Source organism: Anser brachyrhynchus, assembly GCF_964034855.1.
Source record: "Anser brachyrhynchus genome assembly, chromosome: 22".
In the NCBI taxonomy this organism is placed as follows: Eukaryota; Metazoa; Chordata; class Aves; order Anseriformes; family Anatidae; genus Anser; species Anser brachyrhynchus.
This window is the reverse complement of record NC_137715.1, coordinates 25,829-45,515: the sequence shown is the minus strand read 5'-3', so window position 1 is coordinate 45,515 and position 19,687 is coordinate 25,829. Positions and strand designations below refer to the sequence as shown.

Sequence of the window (19,687 nt, the reverse complement as noted above, 5' to 3'; positions counted from 1 at the left end):
CAAACCTTAGGTGCATGTTATCACGAGCTTGTCTTTCTTTCTGTCTTCAGAAAAAGCGCGCTGAGATTCCCTGCTACTGGGAGAAGCAGCCAGTAGGCTGTCAGAAAGCCAACTGTGCTTTTCATCACGCAAAGGGACGTTACATCGATGGCGTCTTCTTACCACCAAGCAAGAGTGAGTTTAGGTCCTTTTTCTTTAAGTATTGAAGAATTAATTTTGCATATTACTTAGTGGGTGCCAATAGTGTAGGAGACATCAGGTAACCGTTCATTTGTGAGTGCAGGAAAAGGTCTGCAGTCCTAGGTGGTCAGCTAAACCGAGTGTACTGCTGCTGTACTGCTGGTATTTGTTTTCTGCTTTCATGCTCAGCTTCTCTCTGCTTTGTGTGATATTTGCCTTGCAGTTTGCTTTCTGTTGTTTCGTCTTCTGCTGGGTGGCAGGGAGATGTGTTGTTGTTTGAAGGCAAGTCATTGTTCACGGTGTAAACAGTGGCGGGATGGGCAAAAGGAGATGCTGCATTCATTGCCTGTGCAGGTTATCTGCCTTAGCTACCATCTTCGTGCATTGTGGTCAAAGTTTTAAACTGCCATATTACTGATGATCCTCCTCTTCCTCTAGCTACACTGCCAAGTCCGCCTGAGTCCGCGGACGATGATTTGAAAGTGGCTCAGATGTCACTGCAGCAAAACAAACTTTCTGTCCAGTCCAATCCCTCTCCATAGCTAAGGCGGGTGATGAAAGTGGAAAACTCAGAAAATGTCCCAAGCCCTACACACCCTCCAGTTGTAATCAATGCTGCAGATGATGATGAAGATGATGATGGTGAGCATGGTTTGGTTCCTGGAAGGAATTTGTGCTGTAAATGATTGTGTAAGTCTTTGGTTCTTGGAAGGAATTTGTGCTGTAAATGAATGTATAAATCACAGATGACCTGAGGTCTGACTAGCGATAGGGCAGGCAGTCCGCTCAGGTCACTGGTGGCTTTGTCTGGCAGTCAGTGGACAGAACCTGAAATGTTGGAGGAAAGCTTAGAACCACTCTTGGCTTTAGCTGGTCTGTTGTGTAAAGCTCTATGTGAAACTAGGAAGGAAATTCCTTTTTTTTTGTCTGAAGAGTAATATGTCGTGTAGTAGTTAAAGCTGCAGAGAGAATCTAGAGTCCTAGATGTTTTGTCCTAGGGTAGTCTACTTACGAGTTCATCAGGTCAGTGTAGCTGTATTAAAAAAAAAAAAAACAAAAAAAAACCAACTTTTTTATAGGAACCATGGACTGAAGTGTCATTGCATGAGCTACATAATCACGAACAATCTGGCCTATGCATAACTGAATAGATTTTTCCCCTTCAGACCAGCTTTCTGCGGAAGGAGAAGAAACTAAAACTCCCGTCCAGCAACCAGCTGAGGAAGGCCAAAATGGATTACGGATGATTTCCACTCGGAAAGCCAGTGCTACTACTGCTAAACAAGGTATTCCAGCACCTGTAGTAGGATAAATCGGCAGGATAACTTGACAATTAACTCAAAAGCAATGTGGCGTAAAAACACAACAGAATGTAGGGGTGCTGAATGGACTCGGTTATTTCCATGATCTCATTTCTCCCTGATACCATCATGTGCCCATTGGGTCAGAAAGTTGAACTGCTTTTCTTTCCTTTTGGAGAACAAAACAGGGTCACAGCATGGAGTTTAAATGGCTGCACGTGCAGCCTGGCAACCACTGTTGAAAGCCATATCTAACGATAGAGGGATCTAATATCACGTAAATGGATTAAAATTAAAACTACAGTTTTTACCCTGAAGGGTGAAAGGAGGGGCAAAATGCCATTGATTCTATGGTTGTTTCACTTGTGAGGAGTGTTGACAGGCTTTATTCTAAATACTTCTGAAAGTTCCTGAGCACTAAGAAGCCTGAGGATCTGTGGTCCTCAGTGAGTGCCTCTAAGCCTTAGTCTCATTAACTGTTTTCTGTTTTCAGAGGACGGTCTGAATTTTGGAATAAAAACACTTGAAGAAATCAAATTGCAGAAAATGAAGGAAAAAACTAAGAGACACGGTGGTGAGTTAATATTCCCTGCTTCCTTACCCGGTTCACCTTCATCCTGTGTGATGATTTTTCTTTCAAAAAAAACCTCTTCCAGTAATACCGGGTAGCTGGCTATGCTTTGGTGAATCCAACTATTTTGCCAAAGAAGTGAAATTTGATTGGCTTCAGAATGGCAGGTGATGGTGGCTGGGAGCTGCTTGAGGGATAGACTTCCATGTTTAGCTGGGGGCATCGAGCAACCTGATTCTCAGCCAGCTGGTATTCTAGATGGGAATTCCAAGGGCAACCAGAGGCAAACTAGTCACCTCTCTTATTTGCATGCTCTGGTCACTGTATGTTTGACAGTAATGAATAATTAAAGTTTTTTGTTCTTCGTGATAGTTTTTTCTGTTTGGTAAACTTCCTTATGTTTTGCTTGCTCTGAGCAGAAGGTCCTTCAAGATCTTCTCTTCCTCCCGTCGATTCTATGATTTTTCCTGCTCCGGAAAAGGAAAATGTCCGGACAGTGGTGAGAACTGTGACACTGTCTACAGAGGAAGGTAATAATTCATGCTTTTGTTTTGATTTCATTACTCCTAAACTGGAAGGTTAAGCAAGAAGGAAGGCAATTCACCCCTGTTAGCCTCCTGGTGCTGCCGCCTTCTGTTCAAAACATGCTTTTATGCTGAAAGTCCCTGGTTGTACTGGAAAGCTTTGGTGCTCAGGTTAAGTGCAGTAGCAGGAGAAAGAAAAAAATGTGTCAGTATGCAAATAGGGGGATAACTGAAAAACAGGAGAGTAACGAGAAGAAAGAGCTCTAGAGGACAGTGCTATGTAAGAAGCAATTTCTGAAGCTTTAAAGAGGCTGACAGTGGCACGTGTGGACAGTAGTGCGATAGGAGTCTGTGTATAAATTATATTGTTTAGAGTTGTGCAAATTCCTTTGAAAGGGAAAGAAGTGAAGAAGTACTTCTACCCATAGACATTCACCTTAGAAAGGAATATTTCTCAGCATTTGTACCTAATAATATTCTGCTTGCTTATGCAGCTCTGTTCTGCACAAAGTATAGCTGTCAAGCAGACTCAGATTCATTCTCGACTACATTCAGCTGGAATTTGAGGCAAACACTGAGACTATGGATACTTTTTCTAAGTTAATTATAGTTGAAATATGAGTTTGTGTGGTTTAGCTGTCAAAACAGTGCCTTGCTGGGTTTTTTTTGGACATGGGCTAACAGTATACTATTTCTATTGGCTACTGGTTTCTATGAAATAGAAAAATTTTACTTTTGTTTTAGGGGAGGAACCTGTGGTTCGACTAGATCTTGCTGAGAAACAAGGAAAACGGAAAGCCTCCGTGGGTAAGAACTTTTTATGAGCTGTTATTTAGGTGCCGCCTTCTCTATATGACTGCATTGAAGAGTATTTTTGACGTATGAGAGGAAAATGCGTTGCAGTGGAGATCTGTGTTGACTGCAGAAATGGCAAAAAAACCATTTAGCAGCTGAAAGGCAATTTTATGAAAATATGCTTGAAAAATAGAAGCTTGTGGTTGACTGTTCTCAAATCTTCCTGCAAAGAAATGTTCTTAAAATATTCCTTGTTTTCTCTGTCTGAAGCTGATGTAAGCGCCCTTCCGGTGAAGCGCAGCCTTGCTGAAAGGCTGGGGAAGAAGGTGGAGGTCCCGGGAAATGCTGACAAAGCACCAAAGAGAGGTACAGCTACTAAACAGGCATCTGGATGTGATTCACGGGTTTTGTAGTTAGGCTTTCTGTTTGTCCTTTTCCTGCGATGTTTCTTTTTGCATGTTGGCTGAGGTCTTAATCACCGGGATTCAAAGTTACCTTTCCTGCCTTGTTTTTGAATGTGAACACAAAGTTGACGTTTATGCAGCCTCCCTAATTTGGTCTTTTTCTGTTTTGCAGTTCAAGTTCCCAAGTCTGTGAAGGAGAGGCTAGGATTACCTTCTCAACGGACTAGTACTGCGAAAGGTAACAACTGGCTATTAAATATACTTTCTCCTTCTTCCTTTCCGTGAACTTAGACCGTTTTCATACAGCCCTAAAAAGGAATTCAAATGAAAACAAAGAACTGATTCCTCTTGCTCGAGTGCTGAAGCTCTTCTGACAGCCACTATCAGAAATCTGGCTCTAGGTGTGTGTTTATTTTCTGCTTGTGCCTTGTCAAGGTTTTAAGCTGCTTCTGTGAACCATCATATACAATTAGAATAGAGCCACTGCCGGGAGCAGGAATTTGAAATGCAGTCTGAAAAAGTAATCAAGTAAACTAGCATTTCTGTGTAGCAACTCTCTCTGGATAGGGCCGGTCTTCAAAATACAACAAGTGGCTCAGAGGAGGAGGAGAATGTTAGGCTATTGTCCTAAGATGCGTTATTGGGAACGCTCAGGCTTAGTTTTCCTTAGTACTGTGACAAATTTTGGAGACTTAAACTATTGTTGGACTCTCTTTAAATGTTGGCGCTTCTCATTTCTTGATGATGACAGGGAAGGCTGCTAAGCCAAAGGGAGAGGTCCATGTGAAAACACTGGAGGAAATCCGTCGTGAGAGAGCTCTTCAGAGACGAGAATGTCAAGCCAAAGCCCAGGCTGAATGGCATGGTAAAACCAAAGATCCCAGCGCAGGGGCAAAAATTGAGGGTGAGCCCAAGAAGCAGAGCGTGCTCACTCTTTCCGGGCCCAGCAAAGTGCAGTCGAAGGAGCCGGCAGGTAAAGCCAAGCCAGAAGGAGAAGTGCGTGTTAAAACCCTGGAAGAAATAAAGCGCGAGAAAGCTCTGCGGATGCAGCAGAGTGGAGAAAATGTGCCAGCTCCCCCAGCACAACCTGGACCTGCCCCAGCCGGGCAGAAATCGTTATGGAACACAAAGCTATCAGGTAATAAGATGCTTTAATACCTGCCCCGGTGAGGTGCTTCCCATATTGAGCAAGTTCCGTTTGCTCAGGATCTGCTTTGCTTTTTCCTTCAATGCAGAGGATAAAAGAGTTTAAGGCTGCAAAGTTCAAAGGCAAAGAAGGGCCAGAACATGCAACCATGTCTGTTTTCGTTAATTACGTGATGGTATTCTGTATTTCCCACTAGAAAATTAACACATTGAGGGGCTTTTTAGTCTAATTTTGGTATTCTGTTTTTTTCTGCCATCTGTTTATGGTATGAAGTCCTCCCTGCGTTGAGTTCAAGTTCACCTTCCTCTTTGGCATGTGTTGCTTAACTTGACACGTGTATGTGTTTGTAAAGCATGCTTCAGCGTCTTAATGTGGGGGGCCAGTTTCTGTCAAAAATGACAGAGGATCAAAGGCCTCGTTGTTAAGATTATATCAACTTTGTAAAATGAGATTGTGTGAGGGAGATAAGGAGGGCTTAAAGGCTGCATGCACTGCACATTGTAGCCTTTCTCTCTGTCTCATGGGACACGAGGAAATAAACACACAAAGAAAACAAGTACCCAGCTTTCTTTCGTTTCTTCTCCTGCCAGCCAGATGTTAGGTCAGGAATGGGAGACTAGAATATGACTCTACAAATTTGGATTTTGTAGAACAACTTAATAGATTTTGTGGGACATCACTGCAGGGGAGAGGAAGCTGGTACAACAGTTGCATACACTCTCTTGTCTTACTATACCTGCTGCTTTTCCTTTCCTAGAGGGAGCAAGACTTTAAATACAAAAGCTGTCAACATTTGTGAATCTTACTAGACTTCATACAACGTCTTAGAGTATTGCTTGCACTTGGGATCGCTCTGTGTCTGAGTTTCCCTCGTCCTGGATTATGATTTACTGTAGCTATTCAGTTCCTTTGTTCCTTTGTATGGATTGTTGGTAGACGGAGTTTACTATGTGGAAGATATTGCTGAGAATCCAGGCAATGGCAGTGTAATTCTGCTGGCCAAATACAGTTAACTGTGTAGACGGGCCGTGGAAATGAGGAAGAGAACGTGGATTTTTCATGAGGCAGAGCAAGACTGTATCAGTTCTCTCTTCCTTTTACTCTAGCCAACTTTAACATGTTTGCGAAGCCTTGGGATGGGAAAGTCGCTTCCCCCAAGAAGAAGGCACTGAAACGTAAGGCACCTGGCAGTTTTCCCTCTGCTGTAGCAGCTGTGAAGCCACGGACTGCCTCTGACGCTGACACAATGGGACCTCCAGCCAAAAAAGCAGCTATGGTAAGGACAGGGGCTAATGCAGAAATGGATCCCTTGTAAAATTTACACCCTCCTCTAGGAGAAAAGATGGAAAACTCAAAAGTTCTACAGGCTTTCTGTTTCCTTTTAAATCCAGTAGCTGCCTACAGAGTTCTTGTAGTACCCTTCCATATTTATTAGATTAATGGCACTATTTACTTAGTCCTCTGTGATTCTGTGATTTCTCTGGTGTGGAGGATTTTGTCCATTAATGCTGTGTTCTTAAAAGACACAAGATCATTAGTAACCTCCAAGTGAATATTAACTTTCTTCAGGAGCACCTTGGTTTTGTATTTTGGCTAAGGCTCCGCAATGCCAGAGGAGAAGCAGCATGGAGGAAAAAGCTAGTAAGGAATCTTTTACCCATGAGTCCTAAATGCTGTTTTGCTGCTTTCTAGGCTGTTCCAGCCACGCTGGAGCACGTCCCAGCCACCAGACTTGAAGAAAATCCCCAAAACAGGTGATGACCACAACTTGTTCTTTTTCTCAATCGGTGTATATCCCCAGTGAAACATAAGTTCTGTCACACGTGGGGAAAAAAGGAGGGTTCTGAGATAATTAAAGCCCAAATCCATCAGAGGAATAAGTCACGTGAAATGACTTTCTAGCAGCTAGCAGGAATGCTTAATTAGACTTACTTTCTTTAAATGCTGCAAGTCGGTACAGCTTTCCAGTGACTTCTTGCTCTGTCTGAATACCTAAATGAGGATGAGGTGAAGTTCTCCTACTTCCTCGTGAGGTGATAAATGATGAGTAGTGTCCTCTGCCTTTTGGTCCTCAAGAATGCCACCCGAACAAACATACAAGGTGACAAGAGTGCAGGGAGAGCAGAGGGAAGTGATGGCTGCAGATCAGCTTCCTGTAGTGGGGAGCAAACTCTGCTGAGTGTGCCGTGGGAAAAATGACTAACTTAGCAAACAGATATTTGCAGATGGAGACTTCTTAACATTTTTACAGGAAAATTAAGCAAGGTGGCAAAGTGCCTCTTGCTACAACAATTGAACCATCTTTGCTAGACTCCGGGTGCTCTGGCTTCACAGAGAAACCCCCAAACTGAAAAATGTACCTGCTAATATATTGGGCTCTAAATGTCGCCCTGGGTTAATTGAATAACAATCCCTGGGTAAGATTGAAGTGCAGGAGGGGTTGGCTACGGTTTTAAGAGCCGGTTTGCAGAAAAGGGATTTCCCGTTAAGAAATGGCATATACTGATTGTTCTCTTCCTTGCTCTGCCAAGACCTGAAGCACATCTTGGAAGCCAGGCAGAATCTGTGGAGCCAATGGAGTTCTCAAGCTCGACTTCAGCTTCTTCCCAGCTAGAAGAAGCAAGGACACGCCGGCTGAGTTCCACAGGCAACGCGCCCGTATCTGTAGACGAGGATTTAGAGACGCTACTTTGGGAACTCTCAGACGGCATACTGGAAGCCGAGCTCGACTTGGACCCAGGGAAGGATGAGGATGACCTCCTCCTTGAGCTTTCCAAGATGATTGATGATTGAACTGCATAGTCCTATGGTATATTAAAAAAAAAAAAAAAAAACAAAAAAAAACCAACTCTTCTTCTTGTTGGATACCCCGAGGTGATCCTTTTTCTAACTGAGGCTTTGCAATGAGACTTAAAGCACAGTTGGAACTGGTAGAAATTGGCAGGATCTGCACTCAGTTGTCCTAAGTTTCCCTGCTGGTCAGAGTTAAGGTCTTGTGCATGGTTCCGTAACTATAGGTGGCTACCTTTGATATCAAGAGGACAAAGCACTTGTTTCTTTTGGCACAGAAAGATGTCCATCGGCACGCTGTGGTGGCTGTGAATTGACGTAGTGATGGAGCGATGCTCTGAAGGCTTAAACGGAAAGCTTCTTCCTTCCGCCCCCCCTTGGCACAGCTCGATGTTGGGCACATTGTGAAGCCTGGGTGTTCTGATTTCTCGGACAGTTGATACCCAAATCCCGGAGTTACTATGTCAACTCTTGACTTTTATTTGTGTATGCCATTGTTTTGACTGTAATCTTTTCAGATGATGAAGCTGTAGGGGCGGGAGGGAGCAGAATAATTATTCTAGCGTTGTGGACCAAACATGCTGCCAGGAGTGGTGGTGGTGGGGTCAGCCCACCCGGCCTTACTTTCAATTATCAGGGATGATAAAATGGTGTGAAAAGCAGCAGCTCTGCGATACGGCTACGCTACCCCCACTCCCTTCTCTTGTGCTGTACCAAAGTTCCCCCAAGCTTTGGTTGGTGCTTTTTGCTGGTGACAGTAGGACTCCAGGGCGAGTAGTCGGGACTCTCCTGCAGTAACTGGGTCAATTAAGGGTTGGTTTAAGTGCCTCCTGGTTTTTAAAATTGCTCCCCTGAGCTGCTGGCTCTGCTGCCTGCTACAGCAAATGTTCGGGTGCCATCAGCGTCGCACTTGGGCGTGGGCACTGACTCTGCGGAGGAGAGCTGAGGCTCGGGTGTATTGTGTACCCTGCCGCCAGTGATCGTTTTCCCCTAGCAGATCTATTTTGAATTATTTCCCTAAATTTTAGAGGAACTTTAGGCTCTTTGTGCTATGATTTGTGAAGCTGTAGGGGCCCTCAGGCATTTGCTGCTGGCAGAGAAAAACCGCTTGTCGAATTTGTTGTAAATACTTTCTGTTTGGACAACAACGCCTGTGTGTGTGTGTGTGTGTGTGTGTGTGTGTACGTGCGTGCTTTGATGACCCCCTGCGACGCCCCAGCTCCGCGAGGGAAGCTTTGAAGCGGCTCTGGGAAAACCTCTGCGGAAGAAACTGCTGCTGGCGACTTGCGGAAAACGGACTCCACAATCAGTGAGATTGTAAAGTAGGTATGTTTATTCAGCGCTGGGCAGCACGGGAGGTCGTGGGCATGAAGATTGATGACTCTTCCTCGTCACCGCTAGTTGACCTCTTGTCTTTGCACAGACTCAGTTGCTCCTTGGCTCTTGTCCACCTGCAGGACCAGTTTCTCCCAGTTTCTTAAGATAGGCTCGCTCTCTTATTAGGAGACTGACCTTGGTAAGGGGCCCAAGGCTTCTTGCTTTAGTTAATTGGCACAATGCACCATAGTTAGCAAAGACACTAAGTAGCATCCTAGTTTAATGCCGTCAGCGCTCTATCTCTACTTGATAAGATTCTCCTAACTCCCTCTCTCACTGGAGCCCACGCAGCCCTCCGTCCTGCCGAAGGACTTCACGGGGACTTCTGCCGGCTCCGGGTGCCCGCACACAGACAGAAATGTCTTTGAGAGAAAACAATCAGGAGGAGGAGAGCTCAGAGACTGCGGCCGGCTTCGGCCACCTTCCCCTCGCTTTCCCTCTCCGTGTTCAAACCGAGCACTGTTCTGCCGTCAACCTTCGCTGCCTCTGCCCGCGGCGCTGGGCTTTCGCGTGTGCCATTGCTCCTCTACATATTTTATCCTTCCTTTTGTAAGGAATGGTCCAGCAATTCGTGTCACTAAGGGATTTGAAGGGTTAACATCGAGGCCCGGGTCTAGGTGATAAGAGAACAAAGGGGTTTTTAGGGAAAAGTGCTGACTACTGCAGGGGATGTTGCTAGAGTTTCTGAAATCCGGCGCAGAGGCTCCCAAACGAGGAGGAAGGGGGAGCTGAAGGACAATTGAAGGACAAAAGCCTGGGAGGAAGACAACCAGCATTCAGCCCGAGCAAGCCCCGAGAGACCACCAGAGACTGATACGCAGGCGCCCCTGGGAGGGGTTTCGGATTCCGGAAACCAATTCTAATAACCCTGCCTCTTCTCGAAGTAGTAATGAATATGTATTAGCCTGGGAGCATCAAAACCAGCCGCCTTACGTAACAGGTGTGCGTCCTGGGGGAGCAGAGACTCCCGGCGCACCCAGCGCTGCTTGCTTGCCTCTATTCGTTTAATAAATTGTAAACTTTGATTGTAATCCTATTTGGATTTATAACAGCCATTTATAACACTTTTTATATTTGTATTTTATTTAAGGCTGTCTTGCCCCCCTCCCCCCCCCAGCCTCGCTGCTCACCCATAAAGCTGGCGCAGGGACTCCTGCCTGCGACCATAGAGACGCGGTCCTCCCGGCCTGCTAGAGCGGCCCCCCCACGCTCCTCCAGCATCCCAGCGTCCCTTGTGCGCTCCCGCCCGGCCTCAGGGGCTTCCGGAGGCGGCCCAGCAGGGGCGGCGGGAGCAGCGAGGCGGCGGCAGCCATGGCGTACCGCGGGCAGGACCAGAAGGTGCAGACGGTGATGGTGCAGCCCATCGTAGCCTTCCTGCGGCCGGGGAGCGACGGGGGAGCGGGTGGGGGGCGGCCCGGGCCTCAGGGGTCTCGGCCCGGACCTTGAGGCCTTGTCCCGGGGCCCTGGGGCCTCGTTGCAGGGTTTGAGGCCTTGTCTTGAGGCCTTGTCCCGGGCCTGGAGCTCTTGTCCCCGTGCTGAGCCCTTCACGCAGTGCCCCAGAACCTCATCTTCCGCTACCTGCAGAGCGTGAGTAGCGCGGGGAGAGGACGGGGAGGGGATGGGGATGGGGATTTGGAGGGGGTGGGGGGAGCGGGGAGGGTCCGGGGATCTCCCTCGCTGAGTTTTCGGCTCCCACCCGTTGCTCGGGGCAGGTTTGTGGGGAATGGAGAGCTGTGCGGCGTGCTGGTGGGTACAAGGAGCTGCTGCGCAGCCCGGCGTTTCCCCCTCGTGTTAACGGGAGTGGGATCGTGCAGCCGGGCGTGCAGGAGTGTTCCCTTGTGACTGGAAACGTGTCCTTCAGCAAACGTGTAGTATTCACCCAGTCATATAAGACTCTAAAATGTCAGACTGTTAATTGAAACTGCCCCTGAGAGTTGCTCCTTGGAGTTTTTGGGAGCTCTAGCGGCTATGGTTAGCGGGTATTTCTGAACACACGAGAGAGAACAAAACTGCTCGCGGTGTTTGTGTTCCAATTTACTCTCCTCCTTCGTTCTGCAGAGCTCGAGGATCCAGGTGTGGCTGAGCAAGTGAACGTGCGGATAGAAGGCTGCATCATCGTGAGTGTCAGCACGACCCCACGTTACATCGTTAGTTTGTTTTCCCTCATTCACAATCCTATTTTTTCTTGTCAAGAAAAACTAGCCCAAGGGAAAAAAGAAATCGTGCTTCTCTAACAATTAGTCTTCGATGTCCAGCCTGGGTCAGCACAGCTGACGATGGTTCGTGTTGTTGCTGAACTAATTGCCACTGTTGCCGATTTCTAGGGCTTTGACGAGTACGTGAATTTGGCGCTGGATGACGCAGAGGAGATTCACTCCAAGGCAAAATCAAGGAAACAGCTGGGTGTGTCGTGTGTCTGTGCAACCCGAGTGACGCGCGGTCTGAAACCTGCCCGGGTGAGCCTTCTAGGTAGCAGCACTGAGACGTACCAACCGTGTGACGAGCCTTGCTGTTGAAGTTCAGTGAGCAATTCCTGGCTACATCTCTGTCCCTGATGATTTTTGAGCTGCTGATTTTGCTGGATGAAGGAGAATCTGTCCCTGCCTGAGACCAGTTCTGGTCTTTGAAACGTGTAAAACCAGGCGGCCTGCACTCTGCATGATGGGCAAAACCCTGCTCAACCACACAAAACACTTTCTGAAAACACGAGATTATTCTCAGGTTCTGGGCTCTCTCTAATCCCCTCTTTCCCTTCTCTTTGCTGCAGGCTGGATCGTGTTAAAAGGGGACAACATCACTCTTCTACAGAGCGTTTCTAAGTAGAATTTGCCATCCTTAGAACAAAGGTGGCTGCCGTGCTGCGGAGTGACTGAGTGCCAGGGGAACGCGGCCCACTGGTAGATAGGAAGTTATTTGTAACTGGGGTTGCATGCTGAGGTCAAAAGTCTTTCCTTTGTGGGAGCGAGTTGTTTGTAGCTTGAAACAATACGTGATGTATTTCACAAATAGCCATTTTTCACATTAACTGTAAATGTAAACCACAAATCTGCCTGTTTTCAGTCTCTTCCTTCTGTGAATGGAGAAGGAGGAGAAATATAGAAGCGTGGGCTTTTCCTTTTGCTGTGGATCTGATAAGTTTCGATAACGCTATGTGCTTTCTTGACCATTACATCTGCGTTATGTGGCCAGGGTGGACTCGTTCAGGGCACGGAAGCCCCACACAGTCCTTGAGCTAGCAGGGTGCTAAGGAGGGTGTTGGAGATTTTGCATACAATTGCAGCCCTTTGTTGCTGCAGTGACAGGTTCCTCAGATTCTTTCTAAACAGGGTTTAGCTTGTTGAGAATCTTTTTGGGAGTGTTTATTGTGGATCAGTCAGTAAAAGTATCTTAGTGGGCCCGTGAGGGATTTGGGGCTGTGGTGCAGTAACCCAGTGTTTACAAGTGTTACTGCTATGCATGCTTGTCCAATAACGTCTCCAGATCAGAGAGTGAGAGCGGGCAACTGGTTTGGATTAAATCTGTCACTTCTTGCTGCTTTGGACAGAGCCTGTAGATTAAACCCTTGTGCTGTTCAATAAGCTGGGGTATCAGATGTGTCGGTTGGGTTTTTATCATTTGATTTATTTTTTTTATCCGTTTGGAGATCTGTCTTTTCTATTTAAGTTTCCCCAAGAGAGCTGAGTTGCTCGATGCATCGACCAAAGAGAAGTTCCCCGGCTGACTTGGGACAGCCAGTCCCCTCGTTTTTCTGATCAAAAAAAAAAAAAAAAAAAAAAAGGAAAAGAAAAAAATCGAAGAAGAAAAATTTTGACTGTAACTGTAACTCAGAAACTAAGATTACCTAAATGGAGAGAAATGAATTTTGATGCACAGGCTGTGCTAGAAATCTGTTAATCAGCATTCAGTTTTTCAAAACTTCAATTTGTGTATCATCATCATGAAAATTAATAAATTCAAGGTGGGAGATCCTTTCCTGAAAGGGAAGGACAGAAATACGAGTCTTGCTGTGGGGCCTACCCAGCGCAGTTCTGCCATTCCGAGAAGTAATACGTCAGGAGTGTCACAGCAGACGTTCCCAGGAAGAAACCTTTGAGGGGCAGCGTGACACACTTGATTGGCTAAAGCAGCTTCAGCTGGACAGCCTGCTGCCGGGATGGGTAATTCTAAGTTGTGTTCAAGTTGCTGAGTTCCTTTCAGCATGTAGTAAAGATGTAACGTGCCGATGTCGTTTGGGAACAGGAGGCATTACGTGTCACCAGCAGTGGGCACGTAGGGAACAAAACAGTATCTTACGAGGTCCTCCACATCTGCCTTTCATTTTGTCCTTGGTTTGCCAGCTGGAGCTTTCAGGAGGTGAGGAAGGAGGCTGTCCCAGTGAATAGTTCAGGTGTTGCAGGGTATTTGTGATGCAGTGCTTGTAAAATTTACCTGCCCGCATCTCCTGTTACAGGCAGCCCCCCGTGGGCCCTGTGAGATGGGGAGCTGCTGCCCGGGGTTAGGCCCAAGGTGCCCTGTCAGGCCCAGGGCCGCCCTTCCCCTTCCCCTCGCCCTGCCCTTCCCTCCCGCTCCTCAGCCCTTGCTCAGGCCTTTTGGGCCGTCTGGCCGTCCGTCTGTCCATCCATCCGGCCGTCTGGCCGTCCATCTGGCCCTGTGTCCCTCCATCCCACCGCCCTGCCCCGTCCCTGCCGTCTCCCTAGGGAAGCAAAGAGTCCCTGGGCTGCCTTCAGGGGGGAGGTTCTGCTCAGGAAATTAAAGCTTCCCCCTTAACGGGCGCCTTGCGAGTTATTTTGAGTTCCAACCTTCTGCCTTCCTTTCGTAGCAGTGCCTCTGAGGGGTGCGCTGTAAGGTAGCCGTCATCTGGCGCGCTGCTCCTGCGTTTCCCAAAGGAACTGCCTTCGGGATCTGACTAACTCTGGATGCACGCGGTTGTCACCTTAATTTCTCCGTTAGTTTGCTGAAAACAACCCACTTGGGTGACCTTTGTGTTTGTTTCTTCAAACTTGGATCGAGGAGGTCTCTGTTTCCTTATGTTGATGTTCACGACGAAAGTGCAGAAGGGATGCTTACTGTTGCCCGGGTCAGTCCTGTTGCCAGGATGGGAATGTTTAGCCTACCGGCCCTCTGGTGCTGTTAGGCTGCACTCGGAGTGTGAGCTCTGGGCCTTATTTGGAAAAGACTGCGTTATTTGAGTGTACAAACCCGAGATATTCTGCGGATAGGTGATTCTCAAACCACGTCAGAACCACCGCTGTGACGTGTGCTGGAGTCGGACGCGCGTTTGACTGATCAGGCGGAGCAGGTGAATTGAATTTGTTGCTGGATGGCGAGGTGTTCTGGGGGAAGAGCTAGTCTAAGGAAAACTTCCTCTTACTGCCCCTTCCCATCTCAAATGGCCACTGTCTGGGGAAATTGCTTCTTTATGACATTAACTACAACGTTACAGTGAGGATGAGGAATCATCATTACTCCCATAGTTATTTGCTGCCAGGCCGCAGCGTTGATTTCAGAGATTTAAAAAAAAAAACAACAGGAAAAAGAAAGGAAGTATGTATTCTTTCACATACTCTCTTTTCCCTGAGAGTAAATGTTGTAGCTTCAGCAGTACCCTTCCTCTGGAAACGATTCCCAGTGCCTGCTCAGACACTGGGGAGTAAAATGACAGAACAATGGAGGAGAGCCACCCGATATAAAGAAAGGAAAAAAGGGGTTATGGATGAAGGGAAAGCAACTACATAAAAAATTGGTGCTATCTAAAAATTGGTTAACGGTTTGGGACCTGCAGGTGCTGCCTACACGTGCGTGTGTTGCAGTCGTGCCTGTTGCCACTGCGCAAAATGGAGAGAGCTTCTTTGTCGAATGCAGCATGTTAAAGAATGCGCCATTGCCTGGAAGAAATGCACGGCCTTCCCTCGTGTGGGACTTCTTCCCCATTGATCTGTGGTTTACCTGAAGGTTTACCATAACCTACATAAGTTTCAAAAGCAAGCAAGCAACCAACCAAAAAACAACACCAACATTAAAGAGTGGCAAGGCAGATGCTCATCTGGGGACTCTGACTCATCGGTGACATCACCAAGCAAAGCATTGTGAGCGCTTCGGGTCGGGGCTGCTGTGGCGAGCCTCGCAGCCGGGAGGGAGAGCGGGTACGGTTCGCCTCTGGCGGGTCTGTGTCAGCCCTCTGCCCTGGTGGCTTCGTTAGCAGTGAGAGTTTGACTGCTGTGTTCCCAGCTTTCGCTTCTGCACCGACCGTGTGGCAGAGCCCGCAAGCTGCTTCCTCAGCTGGAAGAGGAAGAGGAGTGACCTCAACTGTGCCGAGGTAAAGCAGAACCGTTGAAAAGATTTGTCAAAGATGCGGCTGGTACCAGCGCAGCCGCTGCAGCTGCAGCAGGTCCTGGAGCATTGGAGAAGATAGAGAGGGGTTTCTTCGTGAAAAGAATGCTGTGAAAGTGTTTTCACGCCAGAAATTAGGAGAAGCGCCTCTGTTGTTTGGATATCCTCTATTGACCTGGCACACGGGCATTACAGCATACCTGGCACACTCTTTGTATTGTTTGTAAAAGAAAAAAAAAAAAAAGTGTTTTAGGGCAGGCCAAAAACCTGCCTTGGCACTTCCACATCGCAGCAGTGCTTGCAGGCCGTGCATCCTGGATGCCAGGCAAGGATCTAAATCCGATGGTGCTGTTGGTAACGTGAAGTTCAGGAAGCACTTCTGGGTTTTTCTGCTCTTCCATGTGAATTTTTGCCCTGTGAAGGTGGTGTACTGAGCTCTTTTCTTACCAACAAATAGGTTTAAAAGCAGTTACAGCAAGGATGAGCTGTGTTAGCAGGAGGCTCTTCTGTGCTTTGACCATGGGAAGATGAATGGTTTACCTATGCACCGTTAAATATAATTTGACACCTAGCACACAACACTTGCAGCCTGTGGGGTGCTTTAACAAGCAGGTAAATCAGCGGAGACTGTTTTGCAGCAAGGCTGATGCTGGGTGATTAAAAAGCAGGGTCACAAGAAGGAGAAAAAAAAAAAAAAAAAGCTTTGGAGATCTTTTTTAAAATGAGACTGCTTTTTATGGCATTTAGGGCTGTGAGGTATCCTTGGTTTTTGCTTTCTTCCCATTCCTTAGACCAGATCCATTCATATCCTGAACAGCGTTCTGGGTCTGTTCAGGAAAATGGAAGGCAACAAGCAAAATGATGAGCTCCTTGGGCATTCAAAAGAGCTCAGTCTGGGAAAGATTTCAAGTCCAACTTCCATGCTAAGGAGCACCAGTAATTTTTAGAAGTAGATGCAGAGGAATCTGCATGGCACTAAGTGTGTTTCTGAAGGTGCTAAAGGTCAGAAGTGACGATTCCTCTCAATACTAAAGAAGAGAAGGAAACCTTGCACTTAACTACTGTTTTTATTCCCTTTGTCAAGCAGTCAAAACCAACAACTAATACGGGAACCCAACTTTTCCCCTCTTTACTTTAGATTTGGGAAAATTCCCTGCCAAAATAATACTTCCTGGAAAATTCACTAGTGTTTGTGTGAGTAAAAGGTTCCAACCTTTTATTATTAATTTGTAAGAACTATTTCATCCGCTTTTGTCCAGAAGAGTCAGAAATAATTTGCACAGAAATGTGCAGCATTTTAATGAAAGGCTTCAGAATCACTCTAATTTGAACTTTATCTGGTCTGGTTGCAGGTTTTATGACATTTAGTGTCTTAAAAAAAAATCAAAATATCTGACTTCACATCAGAAAAAAAAAACCTGCTTGTGGCTAAATAAAATCTGTTGCAGCTCTGGTCATTGAAAAATCATTGGCTGTTAAATTGGACCTAAGTCATCTTTTCTAACCTTTCATGATCTTGCAGCAATGGATGATGATGGATATATGGATTAGGGAACAGCACGTGATGGCAAACCTGTGGTATTTGCTACAGCGCAGAAAGAAAACAAATTGCTTCCAAAAAATCAAACTAATTCAAAATTCTTGGTATCATGCAGCCATGCCACTGGCAAAGTGAGCATTGCCCTGCCTCTCAAAGCTTGCTGTATCCTTGATCTGCTGTCTTCCTGCTGTTAATTGATTGCAACTCTACGTGTCTGATCAGGGCTACGAGTTGTTCTCGATATGGATACCATACGACATATACTGTGCACGCTTGTGTGTATAGATATGTTTATCCTGTATGCATGTACATATTTGATCTGGATAGGCTGGAGCGATGGGCTGAGGTCAACTGTATGAAGATCAACAAGGCCAAGTGCCGGGTCCTGCACCTGGGGCGCAACAACCCCAAGCAGAGCTACAGGCTGGGAGATGAGTGGCTGGAAAGCTGCCTGGCCGAGAAGGACCTGGGAGTGTTGGTTGACAGTCGGCTGAATATGAGCCAGCAGTGTGCCCAGGTGGCCAAGAAGGCCAACAGCATCCTGGCCTGTATAAGAAGCAGTGTGGCCAGCAGGTCTAGGGAAGTGATTGTCCCCCTGTACTCGGCTCTGGTGAGGCCGCACCTTGAGTACTGTGTTCAGTTTTGGGCCCCTCGCTACAGGAAGGACATGGACGTGCTCGAGCGAGTCCAGAGAAGGGCGACCAAGCTGGTGAGGGGTCTGGAGAACAAGTCTTACGAGGAGCGGCTGAGGGAGCTGGGCTTGTTCAGCCTGGAGAAGAGGAGGCTCAGGGGCGACCTTATCGCTCTCTACAGTTACCTTAAAGGAGGCTGTAAAGAGGTGGGGGTTGGTCTGTTCTCCTACGTGCCTGGTGACAGGACGAGGGGGAATGGGCGAAAGTTGCGACAGGGGAGTTTTAGGTTGGATGTTAGGAAGTACTTCTTTACCGAAAGGGTTATTAAGCATTGGAACGGGCTGCCCAGGGAGGTGGTGGAGTCACCATCCCTGGAGGTCTTTAAAAGACGTTTAGATGTAGAGCTTAGCGATATGGTTTAGTGGAGTACTTAGTGTTAGGTCGGAGGTTGGACTCGATGATCTTGAGGTCTCTTCCAACCTAGAAATCCGTGATACTGTGTGATACATATGTATGCATATTTGTGTGCTGGCCCCCAGATCACTCATGGTATAAAGCATTGGCCTCGAAGGCATACTCATCAAAATATTTGGTAGATCCTCCATTTTTTTCTAGTTCCCTCAAAATGAGAGAGTTTTTACGCGCTCTCTGTGTCAAAAAGGCAAAACTTCTGATTTCCACTGTCGCTCTCGCTAACTTTCTATCACTCACTCCTCGTGTGTGTGTCTAAACACATATGTGTGTATGCGTATGCACATTTGTGTATTTCTGTGCACTGGTGTGTTTTTTGCTGTACAGGTAATAAAGACGGGGAAAGGTTTTAGTGTTTTCTTAATAGGTGAAGAAATCTTGAAGACCAGAGATTGGAACATACTGAATTTTGAATTAAAAAAAAAAAAAAAAAAGTCAAATTTTCTGGCTGTGGAAGATGGAGCCTCATTTTTGCAGCCACTTTGAATCACGAGTTCATCTCTAAATGCACTGGGTTTTTTTGTTTTTGTTTTGTTTTGTGGTGTTTTTTTTTTTTGGTTTTTATTTTTTGAAGAGCTAACTAACCCTGGCTGTCTCCAGTCTGAGAGAGTGTTCAGATGGACTTGCTTCCTCCATTAGTTATAAGCTGTTTAAAAGCACATCCTATGTTTGAATTGTGGATGAGAGGCTCCCTTGGCAAAGTGAGGAGGCAAATTCTTCCTACCCCTTTATCATTAATTCACGGATTCAGTGTTGGTTCGGCCTCCAGGAGAAGTTAACTGGAAGTCTTTGAAGATCGATAACTTTGCTGAGGTTGTCCAGGTAGGTGAACTCGAAGACCCACAGTGACTGGAACGTGCTATTTAATGCGTCATACTGCGTTCTGTAGAAGTTACTCGTAGCCATAGTTGATCATTGCCTTGCATGTATGATCAGGTGGTTTTTGAAGAAGTGACTCCCTTTTCAGGCTTCCGGATGTGCTCCAAGGCATATTATTGAGGACGTGGAAGAGAACACTTGCTGACAAAGCTCCTGGCAGCTTTACAGAACTTTAGTTTAATATTGTGTTAGTTCCCGTAACAGCTGATTTCAAGGCATTGCTCTCCTCAAGAGACTAATTTGATGAACAGAAGAAAGCTGGAAAAATGCTTGTTACTCATTATTTTTCACTTGTTGGTACTTTGTTTAGGGTTACTTTTAAAAAGAAGATTTCACTGATCACAAGCCAGTGGAAGACTTTCAGCCCAAGCAAGGGTGAAGACAGCTCTCTCCAAGAGCAGAGGAAGTCCCTGTGGAGAGAACCCGAGCTTGTTATCAGAACTTGTCGGCATGTCTAAACAAGGAGACGATTGCTACTTCTATTTCTATTCTACCTGTACCAAGGTATGGCTGGGTTTCTTTTGCTTTGCTTTGCTTTGTTTTTTTGTTGTTTTTTTTTTTTTTTTTCTTTTTTTTTCAGGAAGGGGTAGAGTAGGAGGAGGAGGCACACTGGTCTTTGGTTAACGTGATAACCAGATAGATTCTGAATTCAATCGTAGCAACCTGAGGCAGTAGCATGGAGGTTTTTGAGGCTGTACTATATTTTCCTTGTTGGTTTCCTTTTGGTTACAGGGAGACAACTGTTC

The 19,687-nt window shown here is 46.4% G+C and overlaps 1 protein-coding gene across 2 annotated transcripts; it reads left to right on the top strand.

Annotated features, from left to right (window-relative positions):
• Positions 1-710: 710 nt before the first annotated feature.
• Positions 711-19,524, top strand: LOC308181422 (zinc finger CCCH domain-containing protein 11A-like). 2 transcript variants are annotated; one of them, XM_080564724.1, is made up of 5 exons: positions 711-822; positions 1,347-1,466; positions 1,975-2,055; positions 2,472-2,582; positions 19,252-19,524. In XM_080564724.1, the coding sequence occupies exons 1-5, from the start codon at positions 735-737 to the stop codon at positions 19,278-19,280; spliced, it is 429 nt and encodes a 142-aa protein (XP_080420850.1). In that variant the 5' UTR covers positions 711-734; the 3' UTR covers positions 19,281-19,524. The 2 variants fall into 2 exon arrangements, with proteins under 2 accessions (XP_080420850.1, XP_080420849.1); XM_080564723.1 differs by lacking the exon at positions 19,252-19,524 and adding an exon at positions 3,321-3,704.
• Positions 19,525-19,687: the final 163 nt, after the last annotated feature.